The 25,358-nt window shown below is 31.7% G+C and overlaps 1 protein-coding gene across 2 annotated transcripts; it reads left to right on the top strand.

The window, feature by feature from the left end:
• The first annotated feature begins 5,496 nt into the window (after positions 1–5,496).
• Positions 5,497–23,606, top strand: LOC134683262 (uncharacterized). Of its 2 annotated transcripts, XM_063542442.1 has the most exons (6): positions 5,497–5,615; positions 11,942–12,159; positions 17,067–17,223; positions 18,645–19,706; positions 20,494–20,681; positions 22,431–23,606. In XM_063542442.1, the coding sequence occupies exons 2-6, from the start codon at positions 12,001–12,003 to the stop codon at positions 22,785–22,787; spliced, it is 1,923 nt and encodes a 640-aa protein (XP_063398512.1). In that variant the 5' UTR covers positions 5,497–5,615; positions 11,942–12,000; the 3' UTR covers positions 22,788–23,606. The 2 variants fall into 2 exon arrangements, with proteins under 2 accessions (XP_063398512.1, XP_063398511.1); XM_063542441.1 differs by lacking the exons at positions 5,497–5,615; positions 11,942–12,159 and adding an exon at positions 14,955–15,021.
• Positions 23,607–25,358: the final 1,752 nt, after the last annotated feature.

The following is a 25,358-nucleotide window of genomic DNA, read 5'->3' as shown; positions in this document are numbered from 1 at the left end:
TTTAACTAAGCACCAAAATATTTATTAAAAATAGCATATACCGAAAAGGACATATACTAACGTGCGTATCTACTAAAGAGATATTTTTATTATTGATATAATTGTCAGGCCCGTAGCCAGGAATTTCCAAAGGGGGGTTCGTTTGACTCACAAACTCGACTTTAACAGTCACAATTCGAACAGAACATCGACTTTAACAGTGCTTAATAGTTTTCAAGGGGGGGTTCGTCCGGATACATGTCAACTCGTACTCAGCCAACTCGTACTTCTACCAACTCGTACTTCTACTAAGTCGTACCCTATATTTTTTTTAGCATTATAATATAAGTTTTCTACGTTTATATCTGTAGATATGGATATTTAAACTCCCTGAAGTATCCCAGTGCACCCTGAGGTAGATCCATAGAATATGAAAAGGATATATTTTTTAGTGAACATTGCGTTAAACATGGGCGTAAAGTGCTTTTCAATAAAGTTTATTAACATTGAAAGTTGGTTTTTTCATTTGTATTTTGCTATATAATGATATACGAAAGAAAGTTACAATAACTATGCATATAAACTAAATAAATAATATCAAATAAAACATGGTTACGAGTTGGTAAAAATAGGGTACGAGTTGGTTGAGTACGACTTGCCGAAAGTACGAGTTGTCGTGTACCCGTTCGTCCGAACCCCCCGAACCCCCCCCCCCCCCTGGCTACGGGTATGATTGTTTTACAGTTTAATTGTTGATAACAGAGACATATAATACATTACATTGTTGATAAGCAAATCGACAAAAATAAAACAATTGTAGAGCTGACCCGCTGGATAAATCATTTTGAAAAAAAATTATTCATTTGCGAACACTGTACAATCGATTTTATGCAAATCACAATTAATTATAAGTGTTGTTTTTTACATCTATTTTTAATATCATCACTGCATATATACGTATAAAAAGAAGATGGTATATGCTTAACAAAGGGAAACTCTCCACAAGACCAACATTTACAACTATAGGTCCCTGTGCGACCTTTGACAATGGCGGGCAAGGTATATACCGCAGTCAGCTATTAAAGTAACCATTCAAATATTTTATGGTGTTCTGATATACTGTTTTACATTGAAAAAAAACCTGGATGTGGATGATCTAACTATCTGCAACTTAGTAATATAATTTATTCAAAAGAGGGACGAAAGATACCAGAGGGACAGTCAAAGGTATAAATAGAAAATAAACTGACACTGTGACAACATGGCTAAAAATGAAAAAGACAAACAGACAAACAATAGCACACATGGCACAACAAAGAAAACTAAAGAATAAGCAACACGAACCGCACAAAAAACTAGAGCTGATATGAGGTGCTCCAAAAGGGTACACAGATCCTGCTCCACATGTGACACCCGTCGGGTTGCTCATGTTATAACAAATTCGCTTAATAGTCAAATTCGTTGAGTCACATTTAAATTATGATTGTATCTATTTATTGCATCATTCACCAAACGATTATTTACATTTAATCATTCATGTTTAAAAATGGTTATAGACTTGCTCTTCAAATATTGTTTGGTCACTAACTACCTTTTATCGGCTTAATTTCTAACAAAATTTTGTAGCAAATATTTTCAAGTCTGGCATTGAGTCTCTCGAAATCAATCAGTTGAAAATGATCGCACTGACTGTTTACATTGAAATACTGACAAACGAAAAACGAAAAAAAATCGAAAGAGAATACTTTGCCACAGCATCATTTGGTATAAGAAGAAATTTGATAGTCTAAGACTAAACGCCACCTCTTTTTCACTGATCGATTACAAGTATGTTCGGAATACTCGTCGACGTGTTGCCGCGGATGACGTGAATGACATCCCTGAACTTTAATTTATGCAATCGGTGACGAATTACCGAACATGGTGCTGTGAAAAACAATTTCAACTTTGAAGATTTGTTTGCGTAAAAGTATTTAAGATAATTTTTACAAATCTTAAGGCAATTACGATGCAAACATTCAGGGTGGCAGACCTTACGCGAATCTTTTCAATAATGTACTTTTTTATTTACAACTTTTCCATCCACAGGTACAAAATGGTTTGTACCATTTATCACTGGTGTGACTTTAACAAGAAGCTGCTGTGCATTCCCTTCACAATTGTCTATGCACAATGTGTCCCAATTTTCGCCAAGTTGCAGTTTTATTTTTGCGTTTTTCCTTTGTTGAATTAAACGTTTAAATGTACAGGTCACTTGGAACAGGGACTTTCTATACTATAAATAGTATACTTTAGTATAGAAAGTCATGCTTGGAAACATGACGGGAAAATTTGTCATTTGCTGACGCTTTCTTCAACTTCAGAAACGAGACTAATATATCTTTACTACCGGTATGTTGTCCGAGTTCACTGGGTTGAATATCTAGACATCTGTGACAACATTCTCGGCTAGACGATTTCTTGGACCCCAATTGCTTTTATTGGCATGGTATATCCTTCCCATTTAACTAGACTGAAAAGTTGACCCTGCAATACTGAGAAAGGATTCTTCAATTAAATTGTGTTTGGCATTATGAAAGAAGATAAATAAGAGGGTCGAAAGTAAAATCAACTAAAGATATGATCAAATATAATTAACGGTCTACTTCCTTAACAGTTTTCATGAAAACAAGGCAGGATAAATGTACAATTCCTTGTATGAATCGCATGATTGATGATATTTCTGGTTGGGTAAAGACCAATGGCAAATATTTCATACATTAATTTCTGGATTAAAGATTATGAATATGTATACATATAATGCAGAACAAACATGTGTAAGTTCATGTTCTTACTTTCAAGTGTCAGTGGAAATTGGGAGATAAAAAAAACCTTTTCTGCAACCGTTCAAAATATAAATAAAGAAGTCCGAAAATCAAACATCAAACTTGAAAATGACACCAACATGTTACTTAATTTGTTTACCTACAACATTCCATAATTTCGTTTACTCTTTTAAGATATATATGACGAAAGTAAATGGTTTATTGACATATATCATATCAAAACGACAATAATTTATGATAATCGTTTCTTGTTTTTAAGTGTGACCAGAAGCCACATCCATACGGATAGTATACACATGCCACCACTGACTATCATCTGATAAACAACAATGATAATATTTTATTGTTTTAGATCTTGGATATAATATATGTCCCATATAGAGACTGTGGTTTAATTAATCAAGAAATAATTGATGCCCGCTATAAAGGTTATTGTAGTTTTAACCTGGATAGGCATTATATTCGTGATTATTCAGTTTGCCCGAGTGATAGTGAGGGCTAAAATAACACGATTATAATGACTACCCATGTTAAAACTAGTCACGAGACTGTGGTGTAGTATAGTCAGGCTCAGAGTATTCTTTTGTTAGTTTTGATATACATGATTTCCGAAACATATAATAATTGAGGGGGAGGACAGGGGGTACCCTTCTCCCTTCTCCCACCCCTTTTCTCCTTTCTCCTACCCTTCTTCTCCTTTCTCCTTTCTCCTACCCCTTTTCTGCTTATTTTATTTTTTTTAATTTACCGGAAAAAAAGAGTGATATTTTATTTTTTCATATTTTATTTTTTTCTCCAACTTTTTCTCCTTTCTCACAGCCTTCCTCTCCTTTCTCCTACCCCCTTTCTCCCTGTCTCCCTTACCCCTGTCCTCCCCCTCATAATTGCGTTTCATCTCTGATGATATATGACAATGTGTTAAAACTGCCTGTAGTGGGCTAGTTCTAAAAAACAACTAAACTTATAGCTGAGACTACTATACAATACAATACAATATTTTTATTGTCAATCAAAGACGCTCTAAAAGAGCAGTATAATTACAAGCAATTTGTTACAATGATTATTATTAATTCTTAATGATATGCAAATGACAAAATATAGAATACAGAAAATGAGCCCAAAAGTAAAATTAAAACCACAGATATTTATATATGCATATATTGAACATGTAAAAATGATTTTAAGCTGTTTATGGATACCATTAGTGCCATAAAATTTTAATTTGGTCTATGAATGATTCACTGGGTCAGCTAATTGGCATTACCAAGTATTTACATTTTTATCAGTTTATCCCTCTCAGTCCAGAGACTGATTATTAAATTACATAAGCGTTTTAGAACTTCTAGATTCTCACAACCCATTAGCCATATAAACATATTTTCATCATTACATTTCTTTAAATTAGGATAAGAAATACAAAGTTCTTTAATAAATGTCATTCTGTATGTTTCTAATTTTTTGCATTGTAGGAGAAAGTGGATCTCATCTTCCACCTCCTCCTCACAGAGTTTACAAATACACTCATGAGCTGGGATGTTTTTGTGTCTGCCTGTTTCAATTGAAAGTTGATGGTCCCCATATCTTAGTTTTGTTAATGCCTGCCTTTGTTTAGAGTTTAGCAGGTTTAAATAAGGTTCAAAATTAAAATTCGTTTTGAATAAACGAAATGTGCGAAGTTTATTTTTTTGGTTATTAATACTTCTTACATCATTAAAAATGTTATTTTTCCATTCTTTTATATATAATCCTTTAAGTTTTCCCATGACTATTTTTTTAATACAATATTTACTGTTATGTAGTAAACTGTTGGGAGTGAGATTCAGAAGCTCCAAAACTTTAACAATATAACTATACCATGAAGTGTGACCTTTTTCATGTAGGCTTTTAGATAGTGCCAGAGCTTCTTTAAGTAAAATGTCTTCAGATTTTTCTAAAGTTATCCAATATTTAAGGATGCTTAATAAAATAGACAATTGTATTGGTAAATGTCCCACTTCTGCCATAACCGAATTATTTGTGCTCTTTCTGTTCACACCAAGTATATATTTACAACTTTTTACATTCAATTTTTCAAGTATAAAATCATTACATAGTTTATAAAAAGAAGATGAATCACTGAGTTTCGAGGGACTGCCAGCACCCCATATTTCTGATCCATATAGTAAAATTGGCTGAATTGTATGGTCAAATATATGAATGAATGTTGAAATTTTTGGAAGTGAGCCCCTAAATGATTTTCTTAGTTTAAAAAAGGCCTTTAACCCCTTTTTGTAAAGTTCAGACTTTGCCTCTGTAAATGCACCAGATGCTGAAAATACAACTCCCAAATATCTATAATGTTTAACATTTTCTAAAGTGATATTATTGATGGTAAATTTTGAACTTAATAAGCGACCAGATGTGTTAAATATCACACATTTAGTTTTTTCATAGTTTATTTTCTGGTTCCACTGCAAGCAATAAGATGACAGCTATATGTGTTATAGTAGTCTCAGCTTATATTAATATGAAAATCACAATTTTTAAGGAGAAAACGCAATACTAATTTGCAATATCTGTTTCTTTATCTGAATGGGAAGTCTTTGAATAAATCCATTGCTTTTAATTTATTTTTTAATATTTTTTATCTAACGAATACAGTACGTTATTGTATATAACTTTATAATTGGGTTGAAGGTTTTGAGACATACCATAGCGCCATCTAGATACAGATTCTGCACCATAATAAATATGAAAATAACTAGAAAATTTACAGAAGAATCCTATTCTGTGATTGTCTAGAACCTTAAAACCATTACTGGTATTCGCATAGTAAGTTTAGAATGAACAGAAAAGATTGTCATGTGTACCAAATGTTTATTTTTGTGGTTTTCATAATTTCTGTGCAATACCTCGAAAATTATTGTTGACACATTTATCGACACATGATTTCCTGTATTAGGCTGTAACTTTAAGGGACTGATAGCAATTTAATGTAGCTGATATTTATCATATTTAGAACACAATTTCATCTACGAATGGCTGAAAGTCATGACTTCAAACTAATGCAGCAGAACAAAATCACTTTTGCCAGGTGATGATGATGAATCATGATAAGGTGATGCTACATTTGTATACACCTTATCACTATTTGTCCGCCATAAATGGACATCACACAGTTTCCCGTTAAATTTTGACCTCACAATGGAAAAGTGATTGTTGTATGAAGTCAATAGTTCGACCTCACAAAGGAAAAGTGATTGTTGTATGAAGTCAATAGTTCAAGGGGGCCAGATTCTCGGGTCTGTCTTAAAATTTATATATGTATGGCGTATGACAGTTGCTATAAATGTTCTTGTAGTGCTGCAAGTGTGACCCCTTTAAGTCACTTGCACTTCAATGTTGAGCGAGTGGTTTGAAAACTAAAATGCTATATTGCATGAATTATTCAGCAAAGTATATTCTCATAATTGACAATCCGCTCTGCTGTCATTAGGGAATTGTGATAAAGTACTTACAAAACAAACATTATTTCTAGTTAATCCTATGGGTGGAATCAGAAAAAATGAAGCAAAAGTGTGACATGGGGGTTCCAATTTCAAACTTAATATTTTGTATTTCTTTTTGTCTTGCCCTATTACCAATACTTTAAATTTTATAATTCCAAAGTTTCAGGCCGAACGAAACAGACACATTGAATAATCTTAAATTTTAATAGCATACATCTCAAAAATATTTAACAGAAACCATACTACTTAAAAACAAGTTTGGTAATAAAACAGTCAAGAAAACATCGCTCAGACCTTTTCCAAATGAAAGTCAATATAAAAAGGAAAATTTTAAAACCAAAATTTCCATCTTTTCTGCTAAATCATATAATAACAATCAAATTGAATAGCTTAATTTGAAAAAAATAATAGTAACTAGTGATTGAAGTTTTTGCCAATAAAAAGAATCTTAATATATTTCAGTTACAATAGTAAACTTTGAAAGCCCTGAAATTTTGTGATCATTTGCAAAAAACAAAATGTCATTTCATTGTACCGTTTTAATGTAATTGTATGTAGAAAAAGCCTTCTATTTTCAGTATTTTGTCACACTCCTGACATATTTTATAAAGATTGAAAAATGCTTTAAACTTTCACAAAAAATCACTAAACACATTGCTATATCATTGATTTCAATTTCTGATATCTTTACCCATAGAACAGGACTTTCTTTTTAGGACCATTTAAAAAAAACACAAAGAGAGGCACCCCAAAATGTCAGGAGTGTGACAACTGTCTTTAAACATCTACCAAAGAATACAAAGGACTTATATGTTTTATTTTTTTTATTTTTCAGAAATGGCTATTTCAAAGAGAAGAAAAAAAATCATTACCACTGTGATATGTTTATATCATAGATGTGGGAGTGCATTATATATGTCAGGAGTGTGACGCTTTTTTAAGGCATTTTCTGTCAATTCATAATTTCACAAGAACAAGTTCCACAAGTTTCTTTGTGTAAGAAATGTTAAAACCAAGTAACATTCCTATCATTTACCTCTTAAATGTGTTATTTATCATGATTGTTTTGGCACAATAAGTTTTAATTAGTCATTTTTCTATTTTTTTGTGCACTGAGTCATTGAGTTATGCAAATTTATCAAAGGAAATAAGTGTGTACAACTATAATATCATATAGGAATGTGAGGAAATGAATTTTGTACAAAATTGAACAATTATTTTGATTTAAAATGGTATATTTAAAGATGTTTCAAGGATTAACCATTCAGATGTAATTCGTCACACTCCTGACATGAATTTAACAATTTAAGAAAAATATGAAAATTAGCTTTATTTTTAGGACAGATAATTGAAAGACAGCTAGTAAAATGAAGAAACTTTTGGTAAACCTTCCACTCCTTAAAACATCTACCAGATTTGCTGAAATAAGCAGGGCAAAATTTTCTAGAAGAAATGATTCAAAGAAAGAGACTTCGAATGAGAGAACTCGCAAATACTGGCTGAATCTGAAATTAAAAATTGATCAGCGGAAGTTGTACCATCATAAAATAAAAACCTATAAAACCAAGCTAACAAAAAAAAGCTTAAAGAAAGAAGAACTTCAAATTCCAAATTTTATAAACAATATAAAGAAAAACAAAGGCAGTGGCAGAGAAACAGTAGAAAAAAAGGAAGAAAGATAAAAAAGAAGTTGGGTTGAATAAGGACTTAGAATCGAACAAAACCAGCTCAAAAATTAAAATGAGAACAGATCTGTGACTGTGTCAGATTCCAGATCTACAGTGAGAAAACCTGCACAATAAACAAGAAAACAATTGCCACAAAACAAAAATGCTTATAAATGATCCCTTCTAGAAGGCCCTTCTGGGTGTAGCATTTTTTATGATGTGTTTCAAAGAACTCGTCCAAGCATTTGGGTTTTGTGGCAGTTGTTTTCTTGTGTGTTGTGAAGGTTTTCTCACTGTAGATCTGGAATCTGACACAGTTACAGATCTGTTCTCATTTGAATTTTTGTGCTGTTTTTGTTCGATTCTAAGCCCTTATTCAACCCAACTTCTTTTTTATCTTTCTTCCTTTTTTTCTACTGTTTTTCTGCTACTGCCTTTGTTTTTCTTTATATTGTTTATCAAATTTGGAATTCAAAGTTCTTCTTTCTTTAAGCCTTTTTTTGTTAGCATGGTTTTGTAGTTTTTTATTTTGTTTAAGATTGTCCAACTTCCTCTGATAATTTTTTAATTTTATATTCAGCCAATATTTGCGGGTTTTCTCTCTCCAAGTCTCTTTCTTTGAATCATTTCTTCCAGATAATTTTTCCTGGGTCATGTCAGCAAGTCTAGTGGATGTTTTAAGGAATGGAAGATTTACCAAAAGTTTCTAAATTACTAGCTGTCTTTCAACTATCTGTCCTAAAAATAAAGCTAATTTTCATATTTTTCTTAAATTGTTAAATTCATGTCAGGAGTGTGACAAATTACATCTGAATGGTTAATCCTTGAAACATCTTTAAATATACCATTTAAATTCAAAATGATTGTTCTATTTTGTACAAAATTCATTTCCTCACTTTCCTATATGATTTTATAGTTGTACACACTTATTTCCTTTGATAAATTTGCATTACTGTGCACAAAAAATAGAAAAATGACTAATTAAAACTTATTGTGTCAAAACAATCATGATAAATAACACATTTAAGAGGTAAATGATAGGAATATAACTTTGTTTTAACATTTCTAACACAAAGAAACCTGTTGAACTTGTCCTTGTGAAATTATGAATTGACAGAAAATGCCTTAAAAAAAGCGTCACACTCCTGACATATATAATGCACTCCCACATCTATAATATAAACATATCACAGTTGTGATCAATTTTTTTCTTCTCTTTGGAATAGCCACTACTGAAAAATAAAGAAGAAGAACATATTTAAGTCCTATGTATTCTTTGGTACATGTTTAAAGACAGTTGTCACACTCCTGACATTTTTGGGTGCTTGTATAGAAGTTAATCCAATATGTGAATTATGCACCTCAGGATGTCTGTATAGCCTTTTATGGATAGCTTGTACATGTATACAATAAATACTTACCAGTTTTACACACAAATACTCCTTTAAAATACAACCATAACACTTTAATTTAGAAATTATCAAATTTTGCCAATATTAATTTTTGGTACATACCTTTTCACAATGTATATTTATTTACATAATATTTGTGCAATGATAACACCAATCTATAATCTACAAAACCTAGTATTGAAGAATGATTATAAACCATCTTCATATACATGCATTCATCATAATAATTTTTACTCAACATGTAAATTATTAAAAAAAAAATCCTGTCACACAAAAAGCGTCACACTCCTGACAAATTTGACATGTTTTTTTAATAAAACTTTTGGCTGGTACAAGATATCTAAATGAAATTTGGCTGCAAGTTAGCTGGTATTGAACTTGTTGGTTTGACATTTAATTTACTTTCCTAAATATAATGGGGGAAACAATATGCCCCAATATGTTAAAATCTTCATTTTTTCTGATTCCACCCCTATGCGCAATGACAATCACGAAGATGCTGGATGAACGATAATAATGCAGGCTAGGGATAGGCACACACAATTGACGATTTTTTTCTGGTGAAGGATGAAATCGAAAGTGGTATATTTTTAGACCCTGTCTTGTAAAACAAAAGTAGTTCAGTCAGATAAAACAGTTTGTCTTCCCTCCTTTATATCAATGTTCTTCAAACCACATGCTGTCATCAGATTTATTTTGAATCAATTTCTTAGAAATATTTAGACAACGCGGGAATTTGTGCACCTTCCCTGACATTTCCATGGACTAAACTTATTGGTTCATATTTTCATGATCAGGTGGGCAAATATATTTGATCATCTTGATGACCCACCTGTCGTGACCTGGGGACTAAAATACTGCAGTGAATTGAATGTTTACCATTCCCCTGTGATCAAAATAAAAACTTTTCCCAAACGATAACCTGATCTGACATCATGATCATGCTGATTGTGTGATCAAAGAGGGAAAATTTCAGAGAAGATTTAAGGGAACCAGTAAAGTCATGATTTCACTTACTTCATGTACAATCCAGTGGCAGATCCAGAACTTTTCCTAAGGGGGACCCGCTCCAGTCATGCTTCAATGATTCCCTATATAATCAACCAAATTTTTCCCACGAAAAGGGGGGCCCTTCAGACATTTCTACATATTTTGGTATCTATTTTATAAAAATAGCTCATACAGTTACATTTTGTACTTCGTAATAATTTTTTGAAAAATATCGATTTTTTTTAATCTGTTTCAGATGTCAAATATAACTTTTTTTTTTAATGTGCAAAAAAGCTGTTACAATGTAAGCATAAAAATATTAATATCACATTAAAAAAGTTATATGCGACATCAGAAACAGATTCCTTAGTTAAAATAATGTTAACATTAAACAGATGCAGCAATGTTTATATCTATTGAGGTACATTTGTAAGCTCATTTTAAACTTTTATGCCCCCACCATGGCTTGAAGTTATACCCTTGTCTGTCTGTACATCTGTTCATACCAATGTTGATTTCTGTTCTCTAAATTTAGTTGCCTCATTAAAAATAATGTTAACATTAAATAGATGCAGCATCATATACTTACTTGTAAGACTTGTACAACTACCAATAAATTCCACCATAGAAATCTAATAAGAGTCTGTCCTACATGTAATTAGCTAATTGTTGTGAATCAATTCTTGATTCTCTTGCAGTATTTTACAGGATATAGATAATGGTATCGGTAAATAAATTATAGAGATATATTTACAGAACAGCTAATAATTGAGTGTTTTACCGTTTATATATATGAGGGAGGGTAGGAGGGGTCCTGATCCAGAAAGCGGCCTTAAAATTATGAAATCCCAAAATCCCGGGCTTAAAAACACGAAATCCCAAGGTCCCAAGACTCGAAAAAAGAATTACTTTATCCCCAAAGGGTCAATCCTGAAATCCCGAGCTTAAAAACACCTGATCCTGGAGTCCCTATAAAGGTCCTATCCCCCTTCATATATATATATATATGAGTGTAAACATGAATTTCAAAATAGATAAAGATTTTATTTTTTTTACAAGTTGAGTTATCTTTCTTGAAATGAAAAACTTGTATTTTGAGGTGCCTTCAATAGCAGAGGCTTTTATACACAGTTTACAGTGAATAAAATATTGTAAACCAGACAAACATGAGAACTCATCTGATTTAAAAAAATCAATGATTATGAATTAAAATGAATTGATGTTTCCTAATTAGTTTATTACAGTTTAATATAGATCAAATTATGTATCCAAGCAGGGGCATCATCTGTGTCCAATTACCCATGGACACATTCTCCATTTAGAATAATATATATGTCCCATTGCTAAGAATTAAGCATTTCCCTGAAATTGTATTAGAAATTTCTTGTCTAGCAATTATTTTGATGAATGATATTTGCAGGAGTTATGACCCTTTGCAAGATAGATTGAAAATATATTAATTGTCTGTTTGCTGCTATTGAAATTTTAAGTTTAATACAAGTAATATGAGTAATCTTTCATTTAAAAATTCTGGACTTTTCTTGATGTCTATTTTCATGATTTTGATGTTTTATTTTCAGATAAACCAAACACTGTAGGAAACATGTAAAGCGAAAAACCGAATTTATCTGAGACAACAATGGACAGGATGGATGATCTCAATGAGATCCCGTTTTCTATTGTTGGCCAGACAGCCATGAATAGTCTGGCAAATAAATTAGACCCAGAAATGTCAGTGATTGGGAACAACTGGAGAGTCCTGGCCGAAAAGTTAGGTTTTTCTACGGAGCATATTCTAGTAAGTACATGTACAATGTATCACATCAAAGGTCCACAGAAAAAACTGTCAAATTTTAAAAAATTATTACATAGTGGCAGATCCAGAAATTTGCATAAGAGGGGACAACTGACTGCCTAAGAGGGGCCTGCACCAGTCATGCTTCAGTGATACTGGAAATAATCAACAAAATTTTTCCACAAGTAGAGGGCATGGGACTCTCAGAAGCCCTCTAAATCCGCCTCCGTTCCATTCTTCTTCAAGAACAGACCAAAATTTGAACTTAATTATTGCGATTTAAGTACATAAAGGAAGGTGTTTTACAGAGTTCAAAATGGTGCTGGATGGTTCAATAGAAATTTGTTTCAGTGTTACGAACAGTTATTATTTACTGGTGGTATGAATTAGATTTGACTGGTGGACAATCAATAATTATGTATTTTTAAATCCAAAATTCTGAATTTCTTATCTCTCATTTCTTAAATGGCAGTATACATTTTTTTTTAGAACAAAATTGAAGCAATTTAAAATTGTTACCTCAAGCATTCAGATATATATTATTTTAAATGATTATAGTTAACCTTGTATTAAACATTTTAATAGCTTTTGCATTGATATTTGTCCAAATGAATCTTGGTATTTCGTTTATTAATTAATTAATTTTGTACATGTATTTAAAAAATGAAAGCTATGCAGTAACCTATAGTTGTTTACAATCTGCTCATGTAGGTCTTTTTAGGCAACAAATAAAATTTGAATTCATAAAAAGTCAAATGTATTAATGATAATGTTCACAACTTCAAAAAATGTTATGTAAAAATGAAATAATTGATACTTACTTTTTTTCTCCATTGGTTGTTTTGAATTATCTGTTATTTTTGCATTTGATGTTTATATTAATTTTGCAGTATTTTAATGATATTGTCAAATTGTTACACCTTACACTGATGGTCTAGAATACATAAAAGATTTTTTTAAAGGTTCAACTGTGGTTAAATGTCATATTTTTTATCTTGTAGATATATATATGTAAATTTAATTTTCTTAGAAAAATCTTCATATTTTTTTTTAACCTTTCACCTGTTTAAACCATTGATAATGAACATGATGCAAAGTTTTATTAATAAAAAAACAAACCTTTCTAAGACACATTACATGAGACTTGATAAATGATTGTAAGGGGTCTGGATGGGGGTACGTCTTTTCTGTATTTTTCTGTAATTTTCAATGCCAATTTTTCTTTTTACTTAACACTTTGTTTATTAAGGATTCTCATTATTCCTTATTCTTTCTATTTTTCCATTTGTCTACTCTTTCTTCCTCTATTCTTAATATTTTTTGCCCTTTATAAGTTAATTCTCTATTCGGAAAACCCCCATCCTCACCTCATTATATTGTGGTTTCATTATTTTTTGTTGGATACCACTATTTGTTGATTTCGTAGGTGAGTGTTAACCACATATTTAAATGTCAACAAAAGTACAAATTATATATATAAACAACAAAAAAAGATATAAAAAAAAATCTTTTTTACTCCATCAAGGAAAATTGGCATCCATGAAAAATAAATAAAAACAAAGTAACTACTGTTTGAGAAAATGATGTGTTGTTTTATTATTGCAGTACGAGCATCATAAATATTAAACCTTAATATGTTTAAAAATTTGTCTAGATGTATGTAAGGCAAACATTTCCTTTAATCTTGTGCCATTGGCATTGTAGAGTCTGTTCTAAGTTTCATTTTTAAAAGGGAGGATAAAGATTTTCAATTCCACTGTTGTGATGAGAACATTTAGTTTTACCTTTGTCTGTCCATCTATCAGTCCAACCTTCCCATTTTTGTTGCAAAGCTTGAGCAGGTGCATTCTTGTCCACATACACATTCTTCTTTTTATTCCCCATTTATGGGCATTATATTTTCTGGTCTGTGCGTCCATTCATCTGTCTGTTTGTTCGTCCGATTGTCCGTCCGTGTGTCCGTCTGTCCTGCTTCAGGTTAAAGTATTTGGTCAAGGTAGTTTTTGATGAAGTTGAAGTCCAATCAACTTGAAACTTATTACACATGTTCCTTGTGATATTTTGATGCCAAATTAGAGTTCACGGTCCACTGAACATAGAAACTTATAGTGCCAATGGGGCATCCATGGTTTTTTTTTCAAGTTGCCCCTGCAACAAGTCTGTTTCTACAAGTGACCAGAGATTTTTGCTTCAGACATTTATAAGATTTATCCCAGTTTTATTGGTCAAACAAGGAATTATTTGGATCTGGAATAATTATGAATTCGGGAAAATTGATTAGAAATGTATGATGAAAACTAACCCAACTAAACACATGCTAAATAGGGTTTCAATTTTACTTTCACTATCATTTCAGTATGAACTAACTAACCCCCCTTAGCCATGGGCGCATGGCTAACCCTATTTAGTTGGGTTAGTTTTCATCATAAATTTCTCATAAACTTTCCAGAATTCAAAATTATTTCAGATTCAATTAATTCCTTGTTGTCAGAAGAAAAACCAATTTTTCTATAAATAAATGTGAATCTTGTTGGTACAGTTGCAACATTATTATGTCTCAGTTTTGTTTTACATCAATCTTTGCATCAAGCGTAATAGATTAATAAGTTGAAGGATAATATTTAATAAATGTTTTACTAGATTCAATATTATAACCACCAAACATTTCTTGTACTATTTGATCCTTTAGGCAACATTGTCGGAAAATAATTCGTGATGCAAACATCCCTAGGTATAAACTTGTATGACCTTTTGACCTCAGATTCTGACCTCCTGCCAATACACATGTAATAATTACTCAGAAAAACATGCATTTGTATGTTTATAATTATATTTTCACCTGTGCAAGCTGTTATATTTTTCCAGGTAAGATAAATATGAATTTGATTTGTAAACCAGGAAATTATATAAAGCACATTTCATATTCGCAATGACAGACTTTTACGTGAGTAGTGCAATAGGGTGTCATGTTTTTGAATAATTACAAATTGATTTTTTTTTTAATATTTAAATTTGTAATAAATTTAAATAATTGTTTGTTTATGTACTCATAAGTTTTGTTATTAATTAGAAAAGTTCAAAAATGTTATGAATTTGTTTTATTGAAAAAAAAATCAAATATATAAATTTTTAATAAACACTTAAGAATTGTTTGTACATCCTATAAACAAAATCACATGTAATAAAAACACAATAATTCCAGTATATTACTATTGTTTACCCCTGACTTACTCCAATTCAACTAGATTTTGTAAAAATGTCTTACACTGTAGATTTAACTTGTCTTTCTAAGTTAAATTATTGTACTAATAATATGTGCATTATAAATAAAAGAAGGAAATTGTCAATGAGGAAGCAACCCAACAAAAAACCCAACTCTTTAGGGTAACATATAGAACAATATTAGCCAGGTGATTATAATTTTTTAAGCTCTATACGATCCCAGGGGCAGATCCAGCCATTTTAAAAGAGGGGGGGTCCCCAACCCAGGACAAAAAAGAAAAGGGGGGGGGGGTGTTCCAACTATATTGTCCTCATTCAAATGCATTGATTGTCCCAAAAAAAGGGGGGTTTCCAACCCCTGGAATCCTCCCCCTGGATCTGCCACTGGATCCTGAGTCTAAAATTGATGTTAATGAATTAACAGATACAATCAAAGAACTGCTCTTAATCAATTTAAAAAAAAACCAACAACATTAGAATATGACATACAGGATCTCCCAGGCAGCGATGGAGAAAGGAATTTGGCCTGAAAAAGTAAAAAGAACAATGTAGCAACGCACCCCCTTTTTTGAAATAATTCCTAGGGTAAAAACCAGTGTACTTTTAACACTTAAGATGGTACTGACATGACAGACAAGGGTCATGACTTAAGACAGGCATTTTAAATTCAGTTTAGCATGTTTATGAAAGGAACTAAATGACATATACACATCACAGAATGGACCCAGGGTCCATTTTAAATTTTGGACCCTGTTGATTTATGGCCACCGTGCACCACCACTGACATATATGTAAATAACAATATTTATCTAGATGTTGTTTACATATATATTTTAGGGTCATATGTAGTTTACATACAAAGTTTAGGGCTATATGTAGTTAACATACATGTACAAATTTTAAGACCATGTTCGCAATATCAAATAGTTTTTAGGGAAATACAAAATTGAGCAAAATATTCTATCATCTCAAGCAAATATACCTTTATGCAGATTTTTATAAAAATTTATGATATAAATAGATTTAACTGAAGACCAACTCTGGGTGCTGGATCTTTTTACTTTGTTGAAGAACTATTGGTGACCTCATGCTGTTAGTTGCTTTTAAGTCAGTCTTGAATCATATAACTTAATTTCGTAATAAATAAATTCATGGTTGAAAAAAAAGCTATAGACAGCTTTCTATTTTGTTGCCTTTTCGTAAAAAAAATTGGTTTTAGTGAACTTCAACTATGTGTTGACAGTTAAGGGGCATCAACTCTTCCTTTCCATGTTGAGTGAGTGGTTAGAAAAATTTGTGGCTATATTGCACAAAATATTCTGCAAATTCTCATAATATCTTATCAATAATGCTGTCATTAGGGAATTGTGAATAACTACCTACCGAACAAACATCATTTCTAGTTTATCCTGCATAATGACTGTCTCGAAGATGCTTGATGAACTTTAACATGTTTACTAAGTGATTCCCTCTTTCTGGTTAATGACATAATAAAAGTGTGCATAATTTACGAACTTTTCCGCTGGAGCACATAACTCGAAAGTTAGTGGTCCATTGATATTTAATCAAACTGTAAATTTTATTTTTTTCTATTTTTAGAACCTTGATTGCTGAAAAAGTCTTCATGGTCGAAATACTTTGAAGAATATTAAGTCAAAATGTAAATTTTTATTTTTTTCTATTTTCAGAACCTTGATTGCCGACAAAGTCTTCATGGTCGAAATACTCTGAAGTTATTTGAAGATTACATAAAACGTAATGGGAATTCTGTAGGAGCAGTAAGGACAGCGTTGGTAGACATGGAGCGAGAAGATGCTGTAGAGGCTCTAGAGGAACACATACCTGGTATTAATATGTATTTTGATTCCTTAATGAGGGTCTGGATGGGGTTAACAGAATTGTGAATAATAGATGATAAAAGCAACTACATAGAAAAGAAAAATACACCCACTAACTATCCTCCTATCTAGCCCCTCATTTCTTGATAGAAATTTGAAGATACCAGATTGTTGTCATATTAACAAAAAAGGGGGGAGCAGACATAATTAGAGGCTGATGCATATCTTTAGTGTCTCTGTTCAATTCCTTTACAAATTCATTATTGAAATTGTCTAAACAATACTTGATTGTCAATTACCAATTTCATTTGATTCTGTTATAATTATCTTTTTAAAAAAAGTACTTCCCTTTGTCAATCATAGACTAGTTATATACCTAAAAGCATGATAAGCTGAAAGTGATATATATCACTGTTTTAACCAATTCTAAATGAAGAATAACTTCTTGTATCAAAATTTACTTACAAAAAATATAGCTTAACAACAAATTAAATTTTATCAGAAGATTGTCTTGCTAGTATTGAATTATTGGAAGAAAACATCTCCGGGAATGCCTAAATTCAGCAGCCTAATTATAATGACAATGGATAAACATCAATTTGTGGTATAAAAAAAACATGCATTGTAGAGAACCGAAGGTTGGGCCCAAGTATTTGCTCGGGTTCCAGAAATATCTACATCAAGAGATTTTGTATAATCTTATTGAATCAGGAAATGTGGTATGATTGCCAATGAGATCACTTTCTCCAAGTGACCAAATGACCAAGACATGTAGTGTATAAAAATAATTGACCTTCACGATATATAAGTTAGCAAGTATAACGCTTGAAGATAAAGGTTATTAAAAAAACACCCCCTAAAACTTGTAGAATAAGAACACATGAAGATAAATTTTTATAATTGTGAGCATGAAAATAAATAAAACAGCACAATATATTTAGTGTTACATCATGAAAATAAATAAAACAGCACAATATATTCAGTGTTACATCATGAAAATAAATAAAACAGCACAATATATTCAGTGTTACATCATGATAATAAATAAAACAGCACAATATATTTAATGTTACATCATGAAAATAAATAAAACAGCACAATATATTTAGTGTTAAATCATGAAAATAAATAAAACAGCACAATATATTCAGTGTTACATCATGAAAATAAATAAAACAGCACAATATATTCAGTGTTACATCATGATAATAAATAAAACAGTACAATATATTTAGTGTTACATCATGAAAATAAATAAAACAGCACAATATATTTAGTGTTACATCATGAAAATAAATAAAACAGCACAATATATTTAGTGTTACATCATGAAAATAAATAAAACAGCACAATATATTTAGTGTTACATCATGAAAAAATTGTTTCAAGGATATTCTTTAATGTAACTTTTCTTTTTTTCTTTGTCAGATATCTGTGAAAAATACAGAGTTAGCAAAAATGAAATGCAGCGGCACAGAATGCCAAGGCAGAACTCTTGCTATGAACCAAGTACCCGTCATGAAAGTTTAGGTTACCCACGGCAAGCAGTTTTCCCCACACCACCACCAGCACACTGCAATCCACCTAATTACCCACATTCACAATATCATCTGAACAGTGTAACCTCCCCATACCACTCAATGGTATACAATGACTTATCGAGAAATGGGGACACAGCTGTTTCACGTTCCAGCAACCAGACCAAGGATTATAATGTTACTTCATCGTCTTATACATGTACAAACAATTGTAGAAGTCCTACAGAGACATATAATCATCCTATTTTACGGAATCAGGAACGGATTCAGGAAAGTGCATCGAAAATCGTTCATGTTGATCCTAGTGACACATATTCTTCATCAGACATCGAAATGATGTCTGAGGAGTATCCACCAGAAGAAGGACAGCCGCTTGCAGCAGGTATTCAGCGGGAACAGAATTATCGTAATATCATTAAGAGACCATTGAACACTAATCGTATGGAGGGTCAAGAGGGGGAAAGTCCCCCTGTACATCCCAAACGATTGGACCTGCGATTAAATATATCAAGAGGGGAACAATTTGCCAGTCCCAGTCCAAGTCCAGCATCAGGCTCAGGAGGATCTATCCCACTTGCTCAACTTGACCATTTTACTAACTCAAACCTATATATGCCAGGCACCGTTTATAATAATTTGATGCAAGAGAAAAATCAGCAAGAATACGATCAGGAGAGACGAGGTCAGAACAAAGATCCAACCTTTAAGGTTCCGACTCCTGTGAGTGCCAATCATAAACTTCCATATCAAAATGGACAACCTATACTGGATTTTCATCTGCATAGTTATCAGCCAGTGCCACAGAGAAGGATGGAACGTGAGGAATCTCGGACATTTCCACTACGCAACAGACAATTTTCTCACCCTTCCTTGCCACCAAAGGACAGACCGTCTATACTAAAATATTCTGTGTCAGTTCCTAATGACATGAAACCAGCAGAATATAGAAAAGGTATGGAAGTGTTTAAAGTATTGTAAACATCTTGTAAATTTAGTTGTTTTATTTGTCACCAGCATATTCATATAGTTTCAACAAATTTGCCATTGGGTTGTTTGTTGACCTCGACAAAACCACAAATTCAAATATTCAAGTTTTTTCAAAACACAAAAATTGGTACCCACAAAATAAATGAATCCACAGTAAGTATTTATTTTCATGCTGTAAAGAAATTATTTGAGTGAGGATAAGACTGATAGAAATTAGCACAAATTTTGAATAGTATATATGTACTGTGGATTCAAATATTTTGTGTTGTTACAAATTTTCATGGATTAAGGTTGATTGATTGATTATTTTACGCATCTTTCCTCACATTTTATTGGTGAAGGAACCTGAAGTACCGGGAGAAACCAACTGTCCCCCAGAAGTATTATAGACATAACACTATAAATCAATTTCGCAAGTAGAAAAATATTGCAAATATTTTATCGTCTCGAATATATATGTAAAACTCTCATGTTTCCTTACTTAACTACATCAATTTAATTTGAGAATCACGAAACTAAATTGCCATGAAATTGGCTAGAAAGGGCTAAATGGGAAACAAAGTATCCACAAAAGTAGTTGATTAAATTGAATTAGAAGTTCCTTCTACTGTAAAAACAGAAATTATTGCGAACTTTTATAAACTGGGTGAGTATGGCAATGATAAGAACTTCCATTCTGATATCTGATGCATATGATGTATTAATTTCATAAGAAATCCATAACAAATTACATTTTATTGTTTCTGTTGTAGCTTTCAAACATATCAGGGTATTTGTAACCTATGCTGGAGATAGTAAAAAACACATACAAAAAGTGTTAAACTTATGTCGATGTCTGGAGAAAAATGGTTTCACATGCTGTATGGATATGTTTGACAAAAGAATGCCGCAGGAACAGATGTTAAACCGACAAGACTGGTGTGCTCATCGGTACAATGAGGTATGTTATATTAATAATAAGGTGACGAGGGACATTTCTTCTCAAGTTTTAAGCTGTTTTCTGCTATTGATAAGCATAAATAGAATAGCAAGCAAATAAGATATCTGGTTTGTTCCTTTACAAATTATAAAACATTTATAGTCTTCTGCTCTATGCTTGTTGTCTCTTTGACACATTCACCATTTCCATTCTGAATTTTATAGTAATTGACCTTGAATACAGCCATTTTCAATTTTATTTTTGAAGACTAAAATCATCTGTTATATTACCTTGATAACAGACATAAGATATCAATAATCACTACAGATATAAACAGTGGTGTTCTGAGGCATGACGAGGGACCTTTATATTCAGCTTCCTGAAATCTGCTATCAATCTTCATATTAAGTATAGAAATAAACTCATCATAGATACCAGGACTAAATTTTGTATATAAGCCAGACGTGCGTTTCGTCTACAAAAGACTCATCAGTTATGCTCAAATCCAAATAAGTTAAAAAGACCAAATAAAGTACTAAGTTGAAGAGCATTGAGGACCATTTCTTAAAGTTTTGCCAAATATAGCTTAGGTAATCTAAGAAATTAGTCGAAATTTTATGTCTGGTCAGCATACCATGTGATGCTTTATTGCTTACATCTCTCATCAACTTCCTGTTTCATTAATAAGTATAGCAGGTTGTTTATTATCACATTACATTTGAATAAAAAACTCATCAGAAATACCAAACATATAATTTTGTACACCCTTCGAAATTTTGACGGGACGTTTTATGGTATACAAATGTCCTGCGTCCGTCCGTCTGTCTGTCTGTCTGGCGTAAACATGTTGCATTGTAACATGAGAATGACTTATTCAAATTTCATTAAACTTTATATAGTTGTTTCTTATGATGGTCAAATGATCTGTATACTTTTTGGTGAAAATAAGATTAAAACTTTTTGAGTTACTGCACTTTGTAACTAAAACAGGGGGTGTTTTTTTCACATGTCACACTGTATCTCAAAAAACGATTTTTGATTATTGCAATTTGCTTAAAACTTTACACACTTCTTAGTTATAATAATCTTAAGATCTGTATACTTTTTGGTGATGATTCAAAATTTTATTTTTGAGTTGTTGAGTATTTTGTAAAAAAGGGGAAGATTTTTTTACATGACGCTGTTTCTCAAAATAGATTTATGATTATTGCTTAAAACTTTACACACTTCCTTGTTATATTAATCTTAAGATCTGTATATTTTTTGGTGATGATTCAAAATTTTATTTTTGAGTTATTGAGTATTTTGTAAAAAAAAAAGAAGGGGGGTTTCACATGTGGCGCCGTATCTCAAAAACAGAAACTATTTATGATTATTGCATAAAACCTCCACACAAGGCGTCGGGCGTATTATGCTCTCATGGCGCAGCTGTTTATTTATGCACTAGATACTTGTAGAATGAGAGCTGTGGTATATGACAATGAAAAAGTAAGAGACCACCACAATAAACCAAAAGACATTTCGAGGTAACACAACAGGCGGGGGTCTGTATAATCTTTCATGCTGTAAATAACAAGCATCTGTCATCAGCATCAAAATCACCAAAAGACGAAGCTTAAAGACAGAAAAAACAACTAACAACAACTAATAGGTTTAAAATTAGACCAATGGTTATTTCATAGCACCCTAAAATCATAGTTACCTCCTTGGCAACAACAACAACAAAATTGGTTTGCAAACAGTTAATGCTATTAATCTTTTTTTTCACAGGCTGATTTCATTCTCATGTGTGTGTCGGAGCAGTACAAAACAGAGATTGATATGTATGAATGTGAGAGTCAAATAGACGACAAGGAACTACATATTCAGTATATTTATAGCCTGATGTTGGCTGAACTTAAGCAGAACGGAAATAAAAATTCCAGAGTTATTCCCCTTTTGTTTGAGGGTTGCACTGAAGTTGACATTCCACAATGGTTGCAACACACATACGTTTATACTTGGCCAGGGCAGTACAGGGACTTGTTATGGTGCCTAACAAAACCACATACAAGGATAAAACTACGATCACAGCAAAACCAGAGCACGCCTACGTCACCTGTTAATGGACCACACCATTTATTGTAGTATAAAAAGTGTCATCGTTATTTAATTGCACAGATTTTAGTATGATATTCTTATTTCTAAGTGTCTTTTGTACTGCTTTTATTGTCTCATACTGAAGACAGGATTTAAATCTGTGGCAGATGTTCTTTAGAAAAAAAGAAATTTGTTAAGGAGGTATTGCTGATGTTGGACAAGAAAAACAGGAAAAACCAGGATGTAAAAACTTTTTTTCTCGAAAAAGTCAATATATTGCATAGGGAAAAGAATTTATTTACATTTGTTGCAATGTTTGTATACATTTGTAGTTTTCTTACAATTTGCATATAGTTTAAATGTTGCAGGATATATGTTATTTTAAATATACAATATTGCAAAATTTGTTTTGAAATCCATTCTCCACATGGAGCAAAGTCTCATTATAACATATTTTTTTCATGTTTATAATTAATTTAAAAAAGAATTGAATTTGATTCTGATGTAAGAGGGAGAAAAGCTGTTTGGGGGCTAAAAATAAGCTTAGTAGACAAACATTTGTTAACATTTTTAAACCAGCCTTTTTTCAATCAGATTTCTATATGAGATTTCTATAGTTTCATTATTTTAATCAAACTGTTATGTGCAATGTAATTGTAAATGCTATTATGAATAGATGAATTTATGAAATAGATATAATGGCTACCTTTAGCCCTAAAAGGATTATTTAACTTATTGTGTATTTGATACATATATAGATCATAACTTTATAGCTAATTTTACATGTAGGTAAAATTATTTCTAGATTTTCATCCTTTTTTTGTTCATTTTGAAGACTGAAGTGGGTGGTTTTCACTATTGCAGCTTAATAGTCAGGGCTCGACATTACCGTTTGTCCGATTGTCCGGGACAAGTGGAAATAGGTGTCGGGCAAGTAGATTCATCATACTACTTGTCCGATGGGACAAGTAAAAAAATCAATGTCAGATGTTAATAGATCAAATTCAAGACTTATACATTCCTAAAAATATGAATGATTGTTTTATTGATCATACAAAATGAAATAAATATTCGTGGACTGAACCAGAGACATATAAACTTGTATATTATGTCTCTGATTGAACGTATTTGAACATGCTGGCAGCCATTGACCAGGGGAAAATAAGTAAGGGGAAGGAAACCAAATGTAAATGTTTCTTCTTAGTATAAGCCTCTTGAATTAGGAGCACCTCCATATGCATGATATGGAGTTTTACCTTAACTTTAAAATTTTAAATTAAAGTTTGTTTCATTTGATTTTGCTTTTAGGCATAATACTAAATTTAAAAAGGTATTATTTAATAAGATCTATTAGTTAAAATAATAAGTTAAGATGGAAAAATTAGATAAAATCTAAAAAGGCAGATGTTTTACTAAAATGTTTTATGTACTTCATGATCATATATCAATGTATGTAAAAATCAAGACAAATTGTAAAATCTTGTTTGGCACCATCAATAAATTAAAAAAGATTTATTTGCAAACAAGGTGCCAGGTATATTTAAACCATACCACCACTTCAGAATGAATATAGGTCCATGAATAGGAGAACCTAGTGGTATGGGAAGAGATATGATTTAATGAACGACACATGATAGTGACAATGTGTTAGAGAGCTCAGTCTTGCAAAATATCCTTCAGTCTGAAATAATAAAATGAATTTTGATGTAGTATTCATATAACATAACAAAATGCTCCCTTTATTGATCTTTATTAGGTACAACCAAAGGGCAAGTGTTATTATTGCATATAACATGACGTATAATCAATATGGAGAATTTTCAATTATAAATTCGGACAAGTGAGTTATGAGTTCGGACAAGTTGATTTTCTTGCAACTTGTCCGAAGGGACAAGTAAGAAAAAATGATAATGTAGAGGCCTGATAGTACACTTTTCTTTAATTTTAAGATTATAAAAAATGAAGTTGAAAAGATGATGAGAACTTAGAAACATTGTTACAGGGTTATTCCATTAAATTGCATGTAGGAGAATATGAAGGGTCTATAAAAATCCCCCCCCCTCACAACCCAAAAACTTTTTTTGAATGTTTTTGCTTACAGAATGTATATAGTAGATGGTTTCCTATTATATTTACACTTTGAATAAACAACCATAATTAACCAATGACCAATGTTCAAAAAATGAAACATCCTTTCCAACCCTTCAATATACAATTTAATGGAATAACCCTTGCATCTTAGTGCTGTCATTGTTTTAGTTTGTTATTAATGTGTTAAGATTCTAACCTAGAATAATTATGTAAATAGAAAGTGTACATTGCAAATGGTATTTCATTCAGTTGATATCAGATCTCTTTTTGTAAATATTATTGTATATTTCTTCAGGTCTTTGATGCCAACAAGTTTTGACATGAGTTATTTCCCTTTCGTAAGGAGAGAGTTGTTTCCCTTAGGAAGTGAAATATGATTTTTGTCACTGCAAGACAGATTGATTTGTTTGTATACAGTAACTGTAAATAATTTAATCATTGACATATGCAGAATTACCATATAAATTTTATTGTACATGAACCATCAAGAAATAGCTACTTCAAATAGAAAACCCTACATGACTAAAA

Source organism: Mytilus trossulus, chromosome 9 (genome assembly GCF_036588685.1).
Source record: "Mytilus trossulus isolate FHL-02 chromosome 9, PNRI_Mtr1.1.1.hap1, whole genome shotgun sequence".
Taxonomy (NCBI): Eukaryota; Metazoa; Mollusca; class Bivalvia; order Mytilida; family Mytilidae; genus Mytilus; species Mytilus trossulus.
The sequence above is the reverse complement of the archived record's forward strand: the minus strand, read 5'-3'. Positions and strand labels throughout refer to the sequence as shown.